The 16,650-nt window shown below is 45.7% G+C and overlaps 1 protein-coding gene across 2 annotated transcripts in view; it reads right to left on the bottom strand.

The window, feature by feature from the left end:
• Window positions 1-7,598: 7,598 nt before the first annotated feature.
• The window catches only part of GRK3 (G protein-coupled receptor kinase 3), a 111,677-nt gene continuing 102,625 nt past the window's right edge, over window positions 7,599-16,650 (bottom strand). For both annotated transcript variants that reach the window (XM_054594049.1, XM_054594050.1), the window contains 4 exons: window positions 15,456-15,618; window positions 12,530-12,666; window positions 10,167-10,280; window positions 7,599-9,426 (listed from right to left, as the gene is read on the bottom strand). In XM_054594049.1, coding sequence (XP_054450024.1) covers window positions 9,265-9,426; window positions 10,167-10,280; window positions 12,530-12,666; window positions 15,456-15,618 — 576 coding nt within the window. In that variant the 3' untranslated portion in view covers window positions 7,599-9,264. The remainder of the gene's footprint in view (window positions 9,427-10,166; window positions 10,281-12,529; window positions 12,667-15,455; window positions 15,619-16,650) is intronic.

Here is a 16,650-nt window from a genome sequence, read left to right as displayed (position 1 = left end):
ACGTAATCATTTAAAAACGATTAGCAAACAGCTGGGTCCGGTTAAGGGTAATCCTTAAAAGAGTCCACACCCCGGTGTTTTGTTCTAAAATCCTTCCACAAAAATACTCTGGTTTTCTAAGAAAGGGATGGGCAGACAAGGCCATGGAGGTTGTCCATGCCAGAAAGGCCTAAAATAGACCCAGAGGCCTGCCACCACAGCCCCCAAAATCACACTCTGGAAAATTGTAACTTGCCGGTCAGCTCTGAAAGCCCCCACCGTAAAACCCAAGCTGACAATACCTTGTCCACACCAGGCCACAGGTCACAGGAACAACTCCCGCCCAAGAGGTCTCCCCAGGAGGCAGCGCCGAGACCCCAGCAAGCCGGCAAAGCGGGGGCGAAGGACAAATGTCACAGGCACCCCTCCACACACTCTCACACCAGGCCCCTTCCCTGACTGCTCCTCCTCCAGGGCCCTGCCCCCACCCTCCCTCTGCGCCAATGTGATAGCAGCAGCTGAGTCGACAAGTCATTTCTAAAATTAGCCGGTGAGCTCCAGGTCTGGCCAGGAGACGGCAGCCCGGGGTGGCTGTTGACCAGGCATCAGAGAGCATGGACATATTTGGTGGCACAGAGCAGGGGAGGGGACAGCTCCTGTCACAAACACATGCTCACCCGTCATTCCTGTCCCAGCAGGGCTGCACACCCACACTTCTGCCTCTGCCCCACGCAGGTAACTGGACGCCATAGGAGTTGGGCAAGGAGAGCCCGGGTCTCCATTCCAGCTGGATTCTGGGAGGAAATAACGTGAACTGATGCTGCTGCCCCTTGGTTGACAATCCGTGCATATTCGTACATGTGCCTAATTAGTAGGTAGCAGTCATCGGACACTGACACCAACCTGAGGGCTTGAACGGACTCATCTACTATTCCTGACAACCCTGTGAGGTAGGGTTTCCCCGGGCCCATTTGACAGATGGGGAAACTGAGGCACCGAAAGGTCAACCAACTTGCCGAATGCAGTGGAGAGTCAGGATTTGAACCCCGGTAGTAGTGGCTCCATAGGACACTGTCTTAAACACTACACCATACAGGATGCTGTAAAAACTGCTTCTTCCACTGCCTAGGGGAAGAAAAAGAGGGACTTCGATGGGTTAAGTGTATCATGCAGGTCCACACAGCTAGGGAGGGGGAGAGTCAGGACTCAAATCCGGGTCCTTCTGACTCTAAAGTCCACATTCGAACATGACACACTGCTTCTCTTAAGAATCCTTTCAACCAGCAACATTGGGGTGTAATTCCTTTCCTTCCTTACTGGGCACAGCACGTCCCCAGCTGGGCTACGATGTGACTTGACCCTAGTTACAGACCCAGTGGCACCAAAAGGGGAGAAGTGAGCCTGTTAGGGCCCATGTCGCCAGTGATCACCCCTAAAACAAACTTCAAATAAGCTACTAGAAGTGTCCTCAGGCGCTGACTGGGCAGCTCAGTTGTTTAAAGCATTGTTCCAACATGGCAAGGTTGCAGGTTCGATTCCCAGTCAGGGCACATACAAGAAACAACCAATGAATGCATGAATAAGTGGAACCACGATTTGGTGTTTCTCTTTCTCTCCCCTGCCTCCTCTCTCTCAAATCAATGAATAAGAATTTTTTAAAAAGGAAAGTCTAACTTTCAAGTGCTGGTGAAAACATGGCATCATTAGTCCTCATTGTGTACCTTGCCGCCACTCTTTTGAAAACAATTTGATATTTTCTAGGAAATGTGAACACAGTACATATCCTATGGCCTGTGACTTGCACTCCCAGTTGTGTATGTACGTTCCTAAGGAAACCTTACACAAGTGCGCCAGATGTGTCCAGATATTTCACAAAGCATTGTTTATAGTAGCCGACAAACACTGTGAATGAAATAAAAGCCCATCAGCAGTAGAATGGATAAACACAGCGCATCCTACTACTGAATACCACCCAGCAGTGCAAACGGATCAGCCACAGGTCTGTGCCATGTTCAAAGCATCATGTTCAGTGAATGAAGGCCAAGCAGCAAAATATCATGTATAGGATGATTCTGTTTATGCAAAGTCCAATATGGACAAATGAAGCAATGTGTCATTTAGGGATATCAACCTATATAGGTGATAGACCTGCGAGAAAAGAGAATGATGAATGGAAAATTCAGAATGGTGATTAGTTCTAGGGGACAGGAAGGGTTTCTGAGGTTCGGTTTAACAGGGAGAGTGACAGTTACCCATAAGGCAAAGAGGAGAAACCAGGGACACGGAGGGGGGTGGAGTGGTGGGGAGCCTTTCCTTTTTGCTCTCCAAGGACGTCCACCCTGAGTGCCCCACAGTTACCCTTAGAAACTTGGGATGTTTGGCTGGGATGGTCCTTCAAGATCATCTAACTCAACTCCTCTTAGGGATGAGAACACCGAGGGCCACAGTGCGCTTGCTGGGAGTTGGTCCGCAGGGCTATTCGTCTCCTTGCAGGTACCGAGGAGAGGCAGCCGTGCGTGGCTCTCAGGAGCAGCCACGGTTCTGTCATGCATCAGGCTGAGGGCTTCCTCACGCTGCGTCTGCCCAGGGAGCTGGCTGCAGAGGCGTTAAATGGTTTTCAAATCGCAAGCACCAGTGCCTTCCAGGAAAATTCACTGGCTACAGGGCCCCACTGCAATTCCCTTCTTTCCTGAACTAGCAAGACCCAGGAGGTGTCCCCAGCTCAAGGACAGGAAGTACTTGCCACCCTCCCCCCTCAACCTGTGAACCTGCAAGCAGACAGCTCTGCCCAGGCCGCTGTGGCTTAGGGGACACCACCTCCATGTAACATGCACATACACCATGGGGTCCTCAGCAAGTCTCCATGGGAGCAGGGATGGAAGAGTGAGGGACCTTAACTCCAAGGTCCCCCTGGGAGTAAGCTGGGGAGCCCGGCATAGCTCCTGGACAAATGGAAGATGGAGCCACTGGCTTTGTTTGCAGCCCCGGCTTTCTCTCCTTCCTTGCAATGTATGTTACAGGAGGAACAAGCAGTCAGTCTCCAAACGCCAGAAACCATGACATTGGCTGAGCTCCAACGAGCCACGAAATCAACAGAAATGCTTGTCAGCAGGCAGTCCCCTTCCTCTTTGTAAAATCAGCCTCTGCGTGGAATTTTTCCCCAAGTCAGGATTCTTCAAAATGAGTCACCTCTTGACATCTCAACGACTCGAATCGATGCAGCTTTTAATTGGGGGGAGGGGAGGGAAGCAACACGCCAAAGGAGGTATCGTTGCACAGGTCCTTTTTATTGAGATTTATACACGCAATTTATCAACACAGAAAAGCCAGGCCAGCTGCTCCAAAGTAACTGTGAAAGACGGTGCCACAGAGGGTGACACACCACACACAGCGCAGGTGACCGCAGACGTGCAACAGCATCTCAGTAGGATCCTACGTCAAACGTGCACTAGTAAGGATGCTGGGACAGGACTATGAACTTCCACTGGCACAATCAATGTGGAAAGAGCAGAAACAAGTAACTTCACAGGCATAATATCTAGATTTACAGTATCTAATCCACTGGCTTCATTTTGTATAGCACTGCACAGTAGAAAACGGATTTCTTTAAGGACATCACACTTTGTCAAGAGTATAGCAAACACGTTACTACACGGGGGCTCTGCTGAGAGGCACACAGGCGGACAGAAGGGGCAGCACGTGAGAAGGAACCACCTCTCAGGGTGCAGATCTTTGTTTCATGTCCATCCTGAAGGGTCCACGCAAAAAGACCTCTCACCAAGTTTTAATCATACATGAGGGCTTTTGCTTTTGTGGCCCTATTTTTCGAACCATCTCCAAACAGCGAGGAGAAAAAAGTCCCATTCAAATGGGCTACTTCCAGCAGCGGTGTTTTTAAACACAGCTGACTCGTAAAGAAGAGGGAACACCCACGAGGAACCTTCCAGTAAGTGCCTGATAAATCACATGCGACAGTTGAATCTTGGGGCAATGGCAAGACTGATGGTGGGGGCTGGCACGAGGTAAGACACGAACAATGCTTTGCAGGCAAACCTCCGCTCCCGAAGGATGGCCCTGAAGGGAACTTGACCTGCCTGCTCACTGGAGTGCAGACTCGAGGCCGGGGCTTCACAGCCCCATCTGTACCACCGGGGGTGACAGCGAAATGCTTCCCTGAAACTCTTCTATCAGCAGCCAGTTGAGAACAAAGCATTCGGAGGCCTTCCGAAGAGGTAGATGAAAGCAGTGATTCGCACGAGTTCGCTGTCAGACGCTGCTGAAAGTGCGCCCTGCTCTCAGCCTGGACCAGAGGATGAGCTCCCGCTGAAAACAGCCCAGGGCAGTCGGGAGATGGCAGCCCCGCTTGCTAGACGCGGGATTTCAGTGTTATTTTGTGGAAAACAGAAAGGACTGGCGTTTTTTTAAGTAACTATACAAATAAAAAGGAGCAGAAGTGATAAGGAATGTTTTCAATAAAAACAAACTGAAGGAGTCAATAAATAATATAAAATGTTTTTGTGCTAAAAGAGAACTCTTGTTTTATATGTAGCTTAGCAATCATTGTTACTCAGAGAGAGCCAAATTTATTTATTATAATTCACTTAAACATAGAAAACTTCAATATAACAATAAAACTAAAAATGGCCAGTGTTTAGCTTATAAACCACATACAACATACACATCATGGAACACAATCAGCTGAGAAACAAATCCAACTTCAAGTCCTTTGTAATATAAATACACAATTAGAAATATTTCTCCATTCCCTACTCTTACATTTTATATTAGAATAAAATTAAAAAATGGAAACATAGTTACCAGTTTGCAGAGATGATTTTGAGATTGTTAGGTATAGGAAAGTTAACTCTAAGAATGATTTCATTCTAAATTGCAGTTTTTCCCCTGAATTTTTTATGTAATACATATACTGCTAACATATTTTCTATAGTGTGTGCACGTGTGTGTTTAAATACAGGCAGTTTAAAGTGTGGGGCGCTGCACGCACCAATCAGCGCTAACCCAGGCATGCCGGGGGCGCGGCTCCAGAGGCGGCGTGATGGCCGGTCACTGGGACCCTCAGGCCTTCGGACTGACGCTGCCATGAAGGGGAATCTGTTCCTCTTTATCTCTGAGGACGAAGGAACTCTAAAGCCCATTCTGACTTGAGAAAATGAAGAGTTCATTTCAGAGTTCAACTTTTGTTAATTCTACAGTAAAATTTTTAAAAATGTGGCCTGGATTTTTTTAAAAAATCATAGTAACATGAATCTAAGTAATTCCAGCCTCTGACATCAACCTTACTATGTCGGATCTTTAGAAAGAAAAGTTTTGAAAGTGTAAACAAAGCTCACTCTAGAAATGGGCGTGGCTTAGGCAGCTTGCTCAGTCCCGTCATTCTTGGGGTTTTATCGCAATGCCAACAGATGTGCGACGACATCTGAAACTCACCAACAGGGCAATGCACTGACGGCCACCCAGACGCCACCCCTGGCCCTGCCTACAGCTGCAAGGCACATACACCAAGCTGGGGCTTTGGCTCTGGGTCCCGTGAGCCTTCCCCGCAGTGCGAGATGATGCAGTAGCAACTGAATTTCTACAGAATGTCCTCATGGAGGAAGCAAAGGGCCTCTTCGTAACTTCAGCAGCTCCATGTTCAAAAACAAAGTGACCAGGTCTCACAATAATTACTAGAGAACTTCTCTGTTACAAGGGGTGGTTTATGGTGTCAATGGAATGATTTATTTTTAAATAACAGTAATAATAATTATTATTTTTGCCATCTACCATTGTTCTCTGTGACACCCAGTCCACCCACCTCCGGCCACCGCCTGACACAGATCCCAATGAAGCCCCCAATTCCTCTCTGGGTACAAACAACAGGTCCCGGGGTGGGAGCAGTTAATTCCTCAAGCATCTCTGAATGATACTTCGTAAACATGACTAAGAAAAGAAAATGACATGTGATTAAACCATGCAAGGTAAGTATGATCTCAAACCAAAGTTCCCCCCTCCCCGTTTTTTTCTTCACAGATTTACATCAATCAAAGAAAGTCCAACTTTTGAAAATTTTGCTTTCTTGATAGGTTAAAATTTTGAAACATCAGAAAAATCAATGCCACTGAAAAGTCAAATGTTATCTTGAATTGGCCCAATTATAATTCTGAATGAAAAAAAAACATTAGAGAAAAAACCACTTTGATCTTTTTTAATCCAGCTAAGTTGTACTGTCAATTGGTAAATGCTATTTTTTTAATGGTCGGTGAGGGCCTTAGAACAATTGTTTCTGGTATCTTACGGAACATTTCGAACTGCAAATCAAAACAAATCTTGCTTAAAACAGGTTGCTGTTTGTTGTTGCCACCTTCCTTGCTTTAATTTACTGCTTCCAGTTCTGTTGCTGCCTTTCCCAGCAGAATACTCCCCGCCCCCCCACCCCGCCCCCGCCCCAACACGCACCTTGACCTCTGGCCTTTTCTTTTCAAACACAGAATTTGAAACGGCAATTTCAGTGAATCGACCAATCAGAGGCACGAGTAAAGAAATATCTGCAGTAACAGTGAAGTAATAGCTAATTTCTAGAAGTTGCTGAAAAATCATCCTTAAATATCATATAGAGGAAAAAATCACGAGCACCAATGACGGGAGGGGAATAAATTCACTGAAGAGAATGTTTTAAGTTAAAAAAAGTAACCTCAGCTTCATAAAACTTTAAAATTTTCTCCATATATATTGTGTAGCAGCTATATTATTTGTAGGCTTTGCTTTATTGATTCCTCTGATTTATGAAATCAAGACTTATTAACTTTATAAAAATACTATCAATTCAATTATCTTCTTTGACAATGTTAAAATATCCCAACCATTTTATACATACTCGTATACCTATTTCTAAAATAATGAGAAAACCTGTGCAGAATTTTGTCTTCTTTAATGGTCCAAACAAAGGAAGGGTCAAACATCGAGGAGTGATGTAACACCCATGAAAGCATCCGAAACAGCCACTGATGCCCAGACTTCCACCCGGCGCCGGGCGCGGACACCGCAGGCTCCCAGAAGTGCCCTGTGCCCGGCAGCAAGAGCGCTTACCCGGTCGGAACGGCTGCGGGCACAAGTTAAGACCGGCCTCCCCAGGACCGCCACGCTGGAGCCCCAGCACAGCCGGCGACCTGCCACCCCAGGCACAGACACCGTCAATCAGCTCCTCCACGCGACATCCTTTCAGCCACGTCGTTGTAAATCAAGCGTGAGTTGGGGGAACGCAAAAGTTTACTTGGAGTAAGTCTGAGCCAGAAGGGTTCCTGGGCTGTCTTCCAATTCCTATTTCTTACGAGCCATTTCTAAATTTCTAACAGAGAGGTTAACCTTACCTTCTACGCCAGAACAAAAATTGTGTTTTTCAAAGAGAAGCGAGTTGGTGAGCCTAATGCCCCAGGTGTGACGTGCGGGACGCTCTGCCCAGACCCTGAGGGGCTCCATGCGCCCTCTGCAGGCGGGGCTCGGAGATTCCTCAGCTCCGCCTGCTCTGCGGGCGGACCGGCGGTGACGAGGCAGCGACAGGCCTGGGAAGACGCTCGCTCTTTAGGAACAACTGCTTTTCTGTCTTGGTGGGATATTTGCCCTTTTTAAAAAAAACAGAACTTGAGGACTGTTCTTCCCTTTTAAAACCGAGAGTGCAGACCACACCCCTCCCCCTCTATTGAAAACCGCAGACGGCAGAACTGTGTGTGTTAAACTCCAACAAATAGCTGAGACGGATAGTGACCCTCCTAATTTCTTTTCCAAAGTAACTCCCGTGAAAAATAAAAGACTCTTTCAGTAATCATCTTCCCCACTCCCAAAATAGAGTTTCATTTAAAAAGTACTATCTTTCCCAATGAACACAGCACAGAAATGTAAAAACAAAGACTTAGAACCACTAAAAATACCAAGGACAGGATGCAGACAATTATGATGGCAAGTTATGTATATTGTTAGTAGTTAACTTAGAAACATACAATGTAATTGCACTAAGAACAGGACAAATAAGTGGACTTTCAAAATTATTATTATTATTATTTTTTAGCCTGATGACATGGAGGACGTTGGTGGGAAACACCCTTTTCTCATCAGCCAGCATTTACTGGGGCGTGAGGAGGGCATGGCGCTCGCTGGGGAGAGGGCGCCACGGGAATCAGGCGACAGTCTTCACGCACCAACGTCACCGTCGCAGAACAACCCACCCAGTGCGAAGTATCGGTCATGACTGGCAGATCAACAGCAACATAAAAGTCCACATACACAGTCAACCCATTCTGACACATTCATTCTTTTTTCAATAAAATTCATTTTAAATTATACTAAAAGGTGAAGCAGTTTCCTTCCCTTACACATCCATCGCTGATATGTTTTTTGAGGTTGGGCAGGAGGATCCAGAATGACCGTGTCACACAACAGCTTCTAGTCGCCACCCAACAGGCTCACCCCCAAACTTGAAGATCGCTGAAAGTCGTTATTGCCCTGAAATTAAAGCCCCGCTGCCTCTCCTTCAGAATCGCCGTCGGCATCTGCAACGATCTACTGCCGAGCGCCCCCAGCCCTGAGGGACCCCCGCGGCCTCTGAGCGCCCGCTCCCTCGGTTCCCTCCAGGGGCTCCCCATCAGAGGCGGACCGCACCCGTGGGCGCGGCGCACGGGCGGCGAGGGCCGAGTGCCCCCTTCTCGGGAAACGTCTTCAGCTTTCGGCCGGGGACAGCAAGAAGTCGGTCCTGAAGTGCACAGGAGAAACACACGGCTGGCCCCCCGCCGCCAGTAGCATGGAGCAAAGACACCGAAAATCAGCAGTGACTGTTTACAGATAAAACAGGGCAACACCGGGGACGATCGATTACCCGACACTGCGGACAGTTAAGTTCCATCTTGGCAAGTCGAAGATGTTTGAGAGCAGACATAAAAATCGAAGTGATAAGTAGGAATCATCTCAAGTGCTAGGCTCATAGATACCAAAATGAGTGTGTAGCAAAGAAAAAAAACTTTCTTTTCTTCAGTAGTTTTGCGTGTGGACAGATGTGAGGCAGCGGGGGCCGCTCTGGTGGGTGGGAGGCCGACCCTGGGCCTGAGAAAGGTCACAACTCCTATTAGGAGCACCTCGGCGTCCTGGGTCTCCCCAGCGGCGGAAGAACCCTGGGAAGGAGTGAATCCATCCTCTGATCCTCGTCCGTCTCCAAAAGGCTCCATTTCAAGGGCTGAAAACAGCCGGTGTGGACTTCGCTGAGGCCCCGTCTGCGCCAGGACCCTCCCGTCCTGGGTGTCAGAGGCCATTGCTGTTCCTGTGACAGAGGGGCGGCTTTGAGAGCTCGACGACGCCCAGCCGAGACTTGTTGAGGAACTTGGGAGCGCGCCGCAACAACCGCTGGGCCTCGGTGAAAGTTTCTGTCAACTCTTTCTTCCACTGCACGAACTCGGGGTCACTCTAAATGGAAACACACAGGGAGGCTGTGACAGCTTCACGCATTGTGCCAGCACACGCAGACACTGCTGGTACTGAGTGGCCTTGGACCCCCAGTGAAAGCACCCTTTCTTCCTGCCCCGCTGCAGCGTTGTCGGCTGGGGGGTCCTGCGCACACTGCCTCCTCTCCCTGCAGAGGCGGGAAAGGCCACCCAAGCCCCACAGACGGTCCTCACACAACCCCCCCGCGACCGCTGCCTTCAGTCTGTTCGGGGATCACCTGTGACTTCTGGTTCCTAAAACAACTCCAGTTGAAACAATCATAGAGGAGTTGTTGTGACAAATTTAACACATATTCCCAGGGAGTAGTGAAGTAAGTAAACATGTTTTTGCATCTACTACTGGTCTGGTATCTTATGTTTATTTAAATATACCAACCTCAAACTCAAATGTGCTGAGAAATCTGGAAAATTATGTAACAAATAAAATTCTAGGCCGTTATTAATCACTCTACAGAGTTTCCAGAGAGGGTAATCAAGTTAATTCATGTACTTCCTCCTCCCATGTGCTAACATTTACTTCTCTAAAAATAATTTAATTTGCTGAAAACCTTGTACCTAGGGCTTTCTTGCTAAGTTTGTAAGTGACAAAGCATGGAGTAAGAAAATGTTTTATAACTAAGCAGCCATCTTTTCTGAAGATAGATAGATGGATGGATAAATATTGTTCTCAACTGCACCTATAAAAAAATAATAAAAACTCACCTCACATTGCAAGACAAATTGCTTCCCTCCTTTTATCCTCAACAAAATGCATTTTTTGTCTTTAATCTGAGTTTCTTCCACAGACAGAATCTGTTCCATTGTCAGCAAATTTTGCTAATCATAGAAACAAAAATTATCAATTACTTCAAATCATTCACGATTTAAGTTACATTAGTAAAAAATACCGAAAACTACCAACTTAGGAAAAGTAAACAAAAAACGTGGCATTTTTCTTTCTTCGATAACATTCTAGAAGTGGGAGGAGATGGCTACAAAGGAACACATTCAAGAGTTCAAATCAGAACAGCTAAAAACAAAAACAAAAATAAAAAACATCACCAAACTGCAAAGAAAGGAATATCCCCGTAAGGCCAAACAGCAGAGCTGACCCTCCACACGGACCTGATGTCTGAGCGACTGAGTCTCGCACATTCTGTACCACGCTCATCCTATTCTATCAGTCGAGTTGCGAGGGAGGAAGAGGCGCTTCGCATGGTGCACAGGAGCCGAGAGGGTGTGGCCGAGCTCTGGCACAGCAGCTCAGTAAATGCGCGGCAAGGTGGGCTTGTCAGCTAACACTACCTTGATGACGTCAAAACGATGTTATAAATACAGGTGACATCCTTAAAAGACTGTCACACTAGGTCTATAGCATCATTGCTTCAGGGGGAATGCTAGACTGTCCTGAGAGTTTTACCCTTTTATGTGTTTTTGGACAAATTCTCCAGGAATCCTAAATGAACCACCGCCATCAAAAACGCTCATGTGTGCTTTTTCCCCACTGATCCTACGGATCCACCGTGTGTATGATGTAGTTTCGGAAATGGAACATTAAACGTTGACTCTTTTGAGCCAAGATAATTTATTGCATCTGTTAATCACAGGAAGATTTTTATTTCGTTTCAGATATCCTGAAAAGTGGGACCATTTCCTTTCAATGTGCATGGCAGTGCCTAGTGTACCCAGGGCCACTCACTATCTGGAATTACACATAATAATAATAGTAACAATAATAATCAATTACCTATGAATTATGACTCAGGTGCTGAGTGCATATATAGCTAGCCATGACAATATATACTGCATACTATATTACATAACACCCGCACCTGAGTTAGAATTCGGGACCCCCCACAAAGGGTCTTAATCCTAACCCAGGTCCTAGGAGCATTAAATGTTTACAAAATGCCTTTTATGCATTAGCGATAGTGACAAGATCTTGTTTGTTTATATAGAATGTAATATGTAATAGCAACCACTCATAATTAAACAGCAACTTCACCAGCGGGTTTTTAAAAAACACATTCCGAGTCAACTAAACAAGGTTTGGGCTCCCCCTTTCCACGCCGCTGACCGCTGGAGAACGGGTAGGCCCTACTCCCATACATCCAACACATCGGTTACGTTTTAACATTTGGAACCAAGAGCAGGGACATTCTTCCCACGGTGACTAGCCCTGGGTTCCTCACACAGTAGGTGCCTAATAAATGCTGCCTGGCTTGCCAAAAGGGACAGTATGGATCAAAAATTTCTTTTTATCTTGTTCATAAGCATTAGTTCCTGCAAGGAGCTTACGGAGCAGCTGTGTCTTCCTGTCTCTCCTCAGGAAGCTGGTTACAAGCTTCCGACAAGGCGGAGATGAAAGGAAGTTCGGTTTGGTGACTTTGCCTTGGGGCCAAGCACTGCTTACCTCGTGTCATTTGTCCCCAGCTAGGGGAGCCAGCTGTGTAGTGGAGACACTGAGTGCACAGGCCGATCTCGGCCCGATCACTCCTCACAACTGTCTTGTCGCGGGCGCCAGATCGTCCCTCTCTAAGCCCTGCCTCCCTCTTCATAGAATACGAGTGGGACCCCCAAATGTTGCTACCCATTAAATGACTTTTTTTTTTTAACAGCACCTTATTGAAGGTAAATATGGAAAAAAGTGTATCAGCTGTTATGCTTTCCAATTATGTCTCCCATTTTACAGGTGAGGAAACTGAGGCCCAGAGTCAGTGTAATGGGCTCAAAGTCCCCGAGGAACCGAGCAGTAGATTTAAACATCTCTGTTTGATTCAAAATCCCTAGTTGTTTTTTTTTCCTTTTTGGATCTACCCAACGGCCCTCCAGCCTTCTTCAAACCTGTCTGCTTTGGACCTCACGGAACGACACCTTCTATTTTCAGACATTACAATATCCTTCCTTGACTTACAAGTCTAACAGTTACAGTTGGAATGTCAAAGTCTCATGTGTACGAGTGAAAACAGGTAGGTACACAGAGCTTCGGAGGCTATTTTACAAAACATGCCAGCAATCTGAAATAACCAGCCACAGAACGTTCAACAGAATGACACTAAGTGCTTGGTAGGAAGCGTGAGACTTACTCGCGACTCCCCCTCTCCTCGCCATTCAAGTCTGTTTGGAAAGAGGTAAAAATATCGACGCTGCCACTGAGTCAGAAAGGGGTTTCCCAGTTTCAGCATGTACCCGTGCATAATACAGTCTCTTCCCAGGGCGTAATCTGAGGGACAGAAAAGAACTGTGAGTGAAACAGGGTCTGAAACAGAATGTCTATGTTAGTCTCAGAAAGAAAAAAAAAAAAGAATTACATACCTTCTGGAAAAATCAAATTTCTAGCAATGTATATTGGAGAAATCATTTCTTTAAAAAAATTTTTTAAATTAAACTTATCGGGGTAACATTGGTTAATAAAATTATCTATGTTCCAAGTGTAGGATTCTGTAATACATCATCTGTACACTGCATTGTGTTTCTCACCCAAAATCCTATTTCCTTCTGTTACCATATATATTTGACCCCCTTTACCTTTTACTACCTCCCCCCACTGCCTTCCCCTCTGGTAACCACCGTACTATTGTCTGTGTCTATGAATTTTTGTTTGTTTGTCTTGGTTGTTCATTTGTTGCAGAAATAATTATTTCAGTCTTCACACGCATAGGAACTGGGAATGTAAAGAACGGAGGTTTCTTCAGCTCTCGCTCTGATATGGAACAGCTTCCTAATTTTCTCATCAGTTCATGAGAGCCACTTGCTGCTCCGAGGGGGCAAGAGTCTGCTCTGAAACTATTTTTTCAGTCCACTCACAATGGGGGCTGGACAGCAGAGTCACTGAATTCACACTCTGCCCCAAGCACCTTTGCCTCTAGGTGGGGCTAAGGGTCTCCCTTTGATCTACCTTTCAGTTTCTAAGTAATAACAGTGTGAGAATTTTCATGTCCAACTAAGCCAAAGTAACACAAGGATCAAAACTGTTTATTCCTTGATTTAAGGTTATCTTTCTTTCTCAAATACATGGTTATGTACAAAAACCAAGCTAATTTACACTCACATTAAGTCCTGAATACCTTTTTACAGTGATGTACTCTTTAAAAAAGAAAGAAAGAAAGAAAGAAAGAAAGAAAGAAAGAAAGAAAGAAAGAAAGAAAGAAAGAAAGAAAGAAAGGTTCATTTTAAGTGGCTTGCTCTGCCTTCATTAACAGTTTGGGTGATTGTGCTAATATCATCCATTCGCTCTCATTCATTCATTCAACAACAGTAAGGGAGCGCTGAAGTGCTGAGCGTGTTCCAGCCATTGTGGATTCAGCAGCAGCAGCAGGAGGTGAGACTCCTCGCCCTCAGGCAGCTTCCACTCAAGTGGGAGAGGCAGACGACACGCACACACGCAGCACCCGCACTGCGCCCCATGGTACCAGCAGGTTGGAAAAGAGCAAAGAAGGACAGCACTGGAGAGGGACAGCGGAGAGGCCAAGCTTCCTGGATGTGTCATTTTAACAGAACAGTGTCTGCACTTCTAAAGTATATTTAAAGTCTAAGTCTTGCGTTTTTACTTCAGAGACCTAAGCCTAAACTATTTTGTCTGTAAAGGTGACTTCTGAGATCTTCAACCAAGACCCCGTTACGCCCAAAATACTTACTTACACACGAAGATAAATTGATTAATTTGTTAGGCATTCTAATTAGAGCTTTAATTAAAAGGAAGCACTTCAGCAAGGTCATCGAGGGATATGTATTTTTCTGGGTCTAATGTGTCTGGATTCTGGTGACAGGATGCCCCCCGCCCCCGCCCCCCGCCGCCCCTGGAGCAAATCCCCACCAACAGAATTTCACCAATTCTGTGGTAAAATCTGCTACAGCACACAGTCCGGAGTGATCGCAAAGGACTTTTTCTCTACAGAAGAGCTTAGAGGCAAAGCCCTTTCCCTGGGGAACGGAGGTGCGCACAGGCGAAGGGCTAGACAGGCGCCCCGGTGCACTCAGGGGGCTTGAGTGCAAGGGGCAAGTCATCGAGGACGGGGGTACTTTTCCCAGCAGCTGATAAATGCTACTGGGAAACTGTGGACAAGACACACAAGGACTCCTCATGATGCCTGTCCCCCCACCAAAGTAACCATAACGTGACACCGTTTCAGGTCATTTTGTTATACAAAGCTAACCTCAAAAGGTCTTTGCTGAGAGGTAAAGCAAAATGGTGTTTTACCATAATCATCAACTACAATATAGTTAAATGGTCAAAAGCCATAAAATCTTAGAAAAATCAAAGAGTGACAATATTTGGTGAGTCGAGAATGACTGCTGTGTTTGCTATTCGATGTTATGTATTCTACTTTGAAAATCCAAATAGGGCGCTCGAATACTGTAAATAAAACCATGACTCCGCAATTCTTACTGCTGTTCGCGATACAAGTGTGTCAACACACGTATCTCTCTTCACAGGTGACGTGTAAGGCTACGTTCCTCATGAGGACCGGCTCTAGGCTTTGCAGGGCTGAGCGAAAAATGAAAATGCAGGCCTCTTGTTCAAAAGTTATTAAGCACGTCGAGGTGGTGACAGCCCAGCATTCGACAGAGCCGGGTGCACAAGTCCCACACCCATGACGCCAGTCCTGTTCCTGACGCCGTTGCACCCCCTCTTCAAGGGAAACGTCCCAAGGAGCCCCCATGCACGCCACGCAGACACGCTAACAACACTGCTATCTCCATACATTTTCATTTATATATTGACACTGATTTTGAAATGCAGGGTGCGGCACAAATAATGCCCCTGTTTTTATTACAAAATCATAAGCCTGTAACTCTGTAACATAAAAATACCACACTCAAGCAGGCGTTACTTCTGCCGCACGCTGTATTATACTGAATCTTTCCAGGCAGGATAAAACTAAAATGATTTATGACATTTCCCCTTCTCTATTGGAAAGCACTCTGTAACCTAAATACTCTTTCAGCTTTACAAGAACTTTTGAAAACCCATCGCCTTAGGAACATCTTGCGAGACATTAGCTGTTTTACCTTCTTCGTGGCCAAGTTGCTTATTTTTAGCTCTCTTCCTGGCCTCGATTTTATCTGTGTCTGCATTCACCGCTTCGTAAATGGTTTCCACCACTTCCTGCTGCCAGCGCTCGGAGATTACCAACGGGAAGTTCTTGTAGAGTTCTTGGTCGCAGTCAAGGAGCTTATTATTTAAAGGAATCGAGATATTTATGAGTTACCACACTTACAAAGGCAAGAGATTCAGAAGTCTCCTAACTGTAGGCAGGGACATACCACTACGATGGCATGTAATTGTGTAGAACAATTTATTAATTGTGACAAGTCTCTGCTAATGACAACCAAGCCACCAGGGCCCACAAATGGTTGTGACTGGTAAGCACTGCACTCTCACTCCCGCGTCAGTGAGATCCACCGATTTTCCTAACGATCTTCATTACCTTTTGCTGATGAAAGTTAACATACACAGGCTTTTATCTGAAGTACTAAAAGGTTTGGACAACAAAATAAAATGTCACTTATGGTGCGGATACTTTGTGTTGGAAAGAGACTCCTACTGTTTTTAGAAACAATAAAAAGGGAAAAGCCAGGAGTGTTTTCCAACCACCTTCGATTAATCTGAAAAGTGAGGAAAACAGAATCTTAAGCAGGGTTGAAATTTACCTTTCATTCCACGAAACTTCTAACTCATCCAAATTTAACAGTGTCATCCAATGACTGACCATAATGCTCAAGATACATGGAGAGTTTAGGCAACTTAGTATTTTGTTGTGTATAATGCGGATGTGCATTATACAAGAGATAATTATAATGTGCATCCTTATTTTTCCCTCAAGAATTTGGGCAAAAAAGTGTGCATTTCAGAGGAAGTGTAATAAAAACGACACAGTGATTGTGTTTCTTTTTGAAACTCTTACTCAGATTCCTTCATTCCTCTCCCTAAGTGAGGTTGCGTTCTGAATGTGAGTAAAGCAAACGGTTTTATGCATCGGAGCTGTTGTTTCGTGATACGAAGGGTGGCAAGCCCACTGAGAAAATGCATGTCCTTCAAAAGCACAGGTCCCTCTGTGAACTTGATTTGCTCACTCCTTTGCCAGAGAGGTGAGTACAGATGGTCTCTGACCTAGGATGGCTGGACTGAATGAATGTTTGACTTTATGGTGGTGTGAAAGTGATACGCATTCAGTAAAACCACGTTTTCCGTCTTGAATTTTGA

The sequence above is a fragment of the Pteronotus mesoamericanus genome, unplaced genomic scaffold, assembly GCF_021234165.1.
Source record: "Pteronotus mesoamericanus isolate MK-2021 breed Mesoamerican mustached bat unplaced genomic scaffold, CSHL_Meso_final scaffold_507, whole genome shotgun sequence".
Lineage (NCBI taxonomy): Eukaryota > Metazoa > Chordata > Mammalia > Chiroptera > Mormoopidae > Pteronotus > Pteronotus mesoamericanus.
Note: the sequence above shows the minus strand (reverse complement) of the source record. Positions and strands in the feature narration are given on the sequence as shown.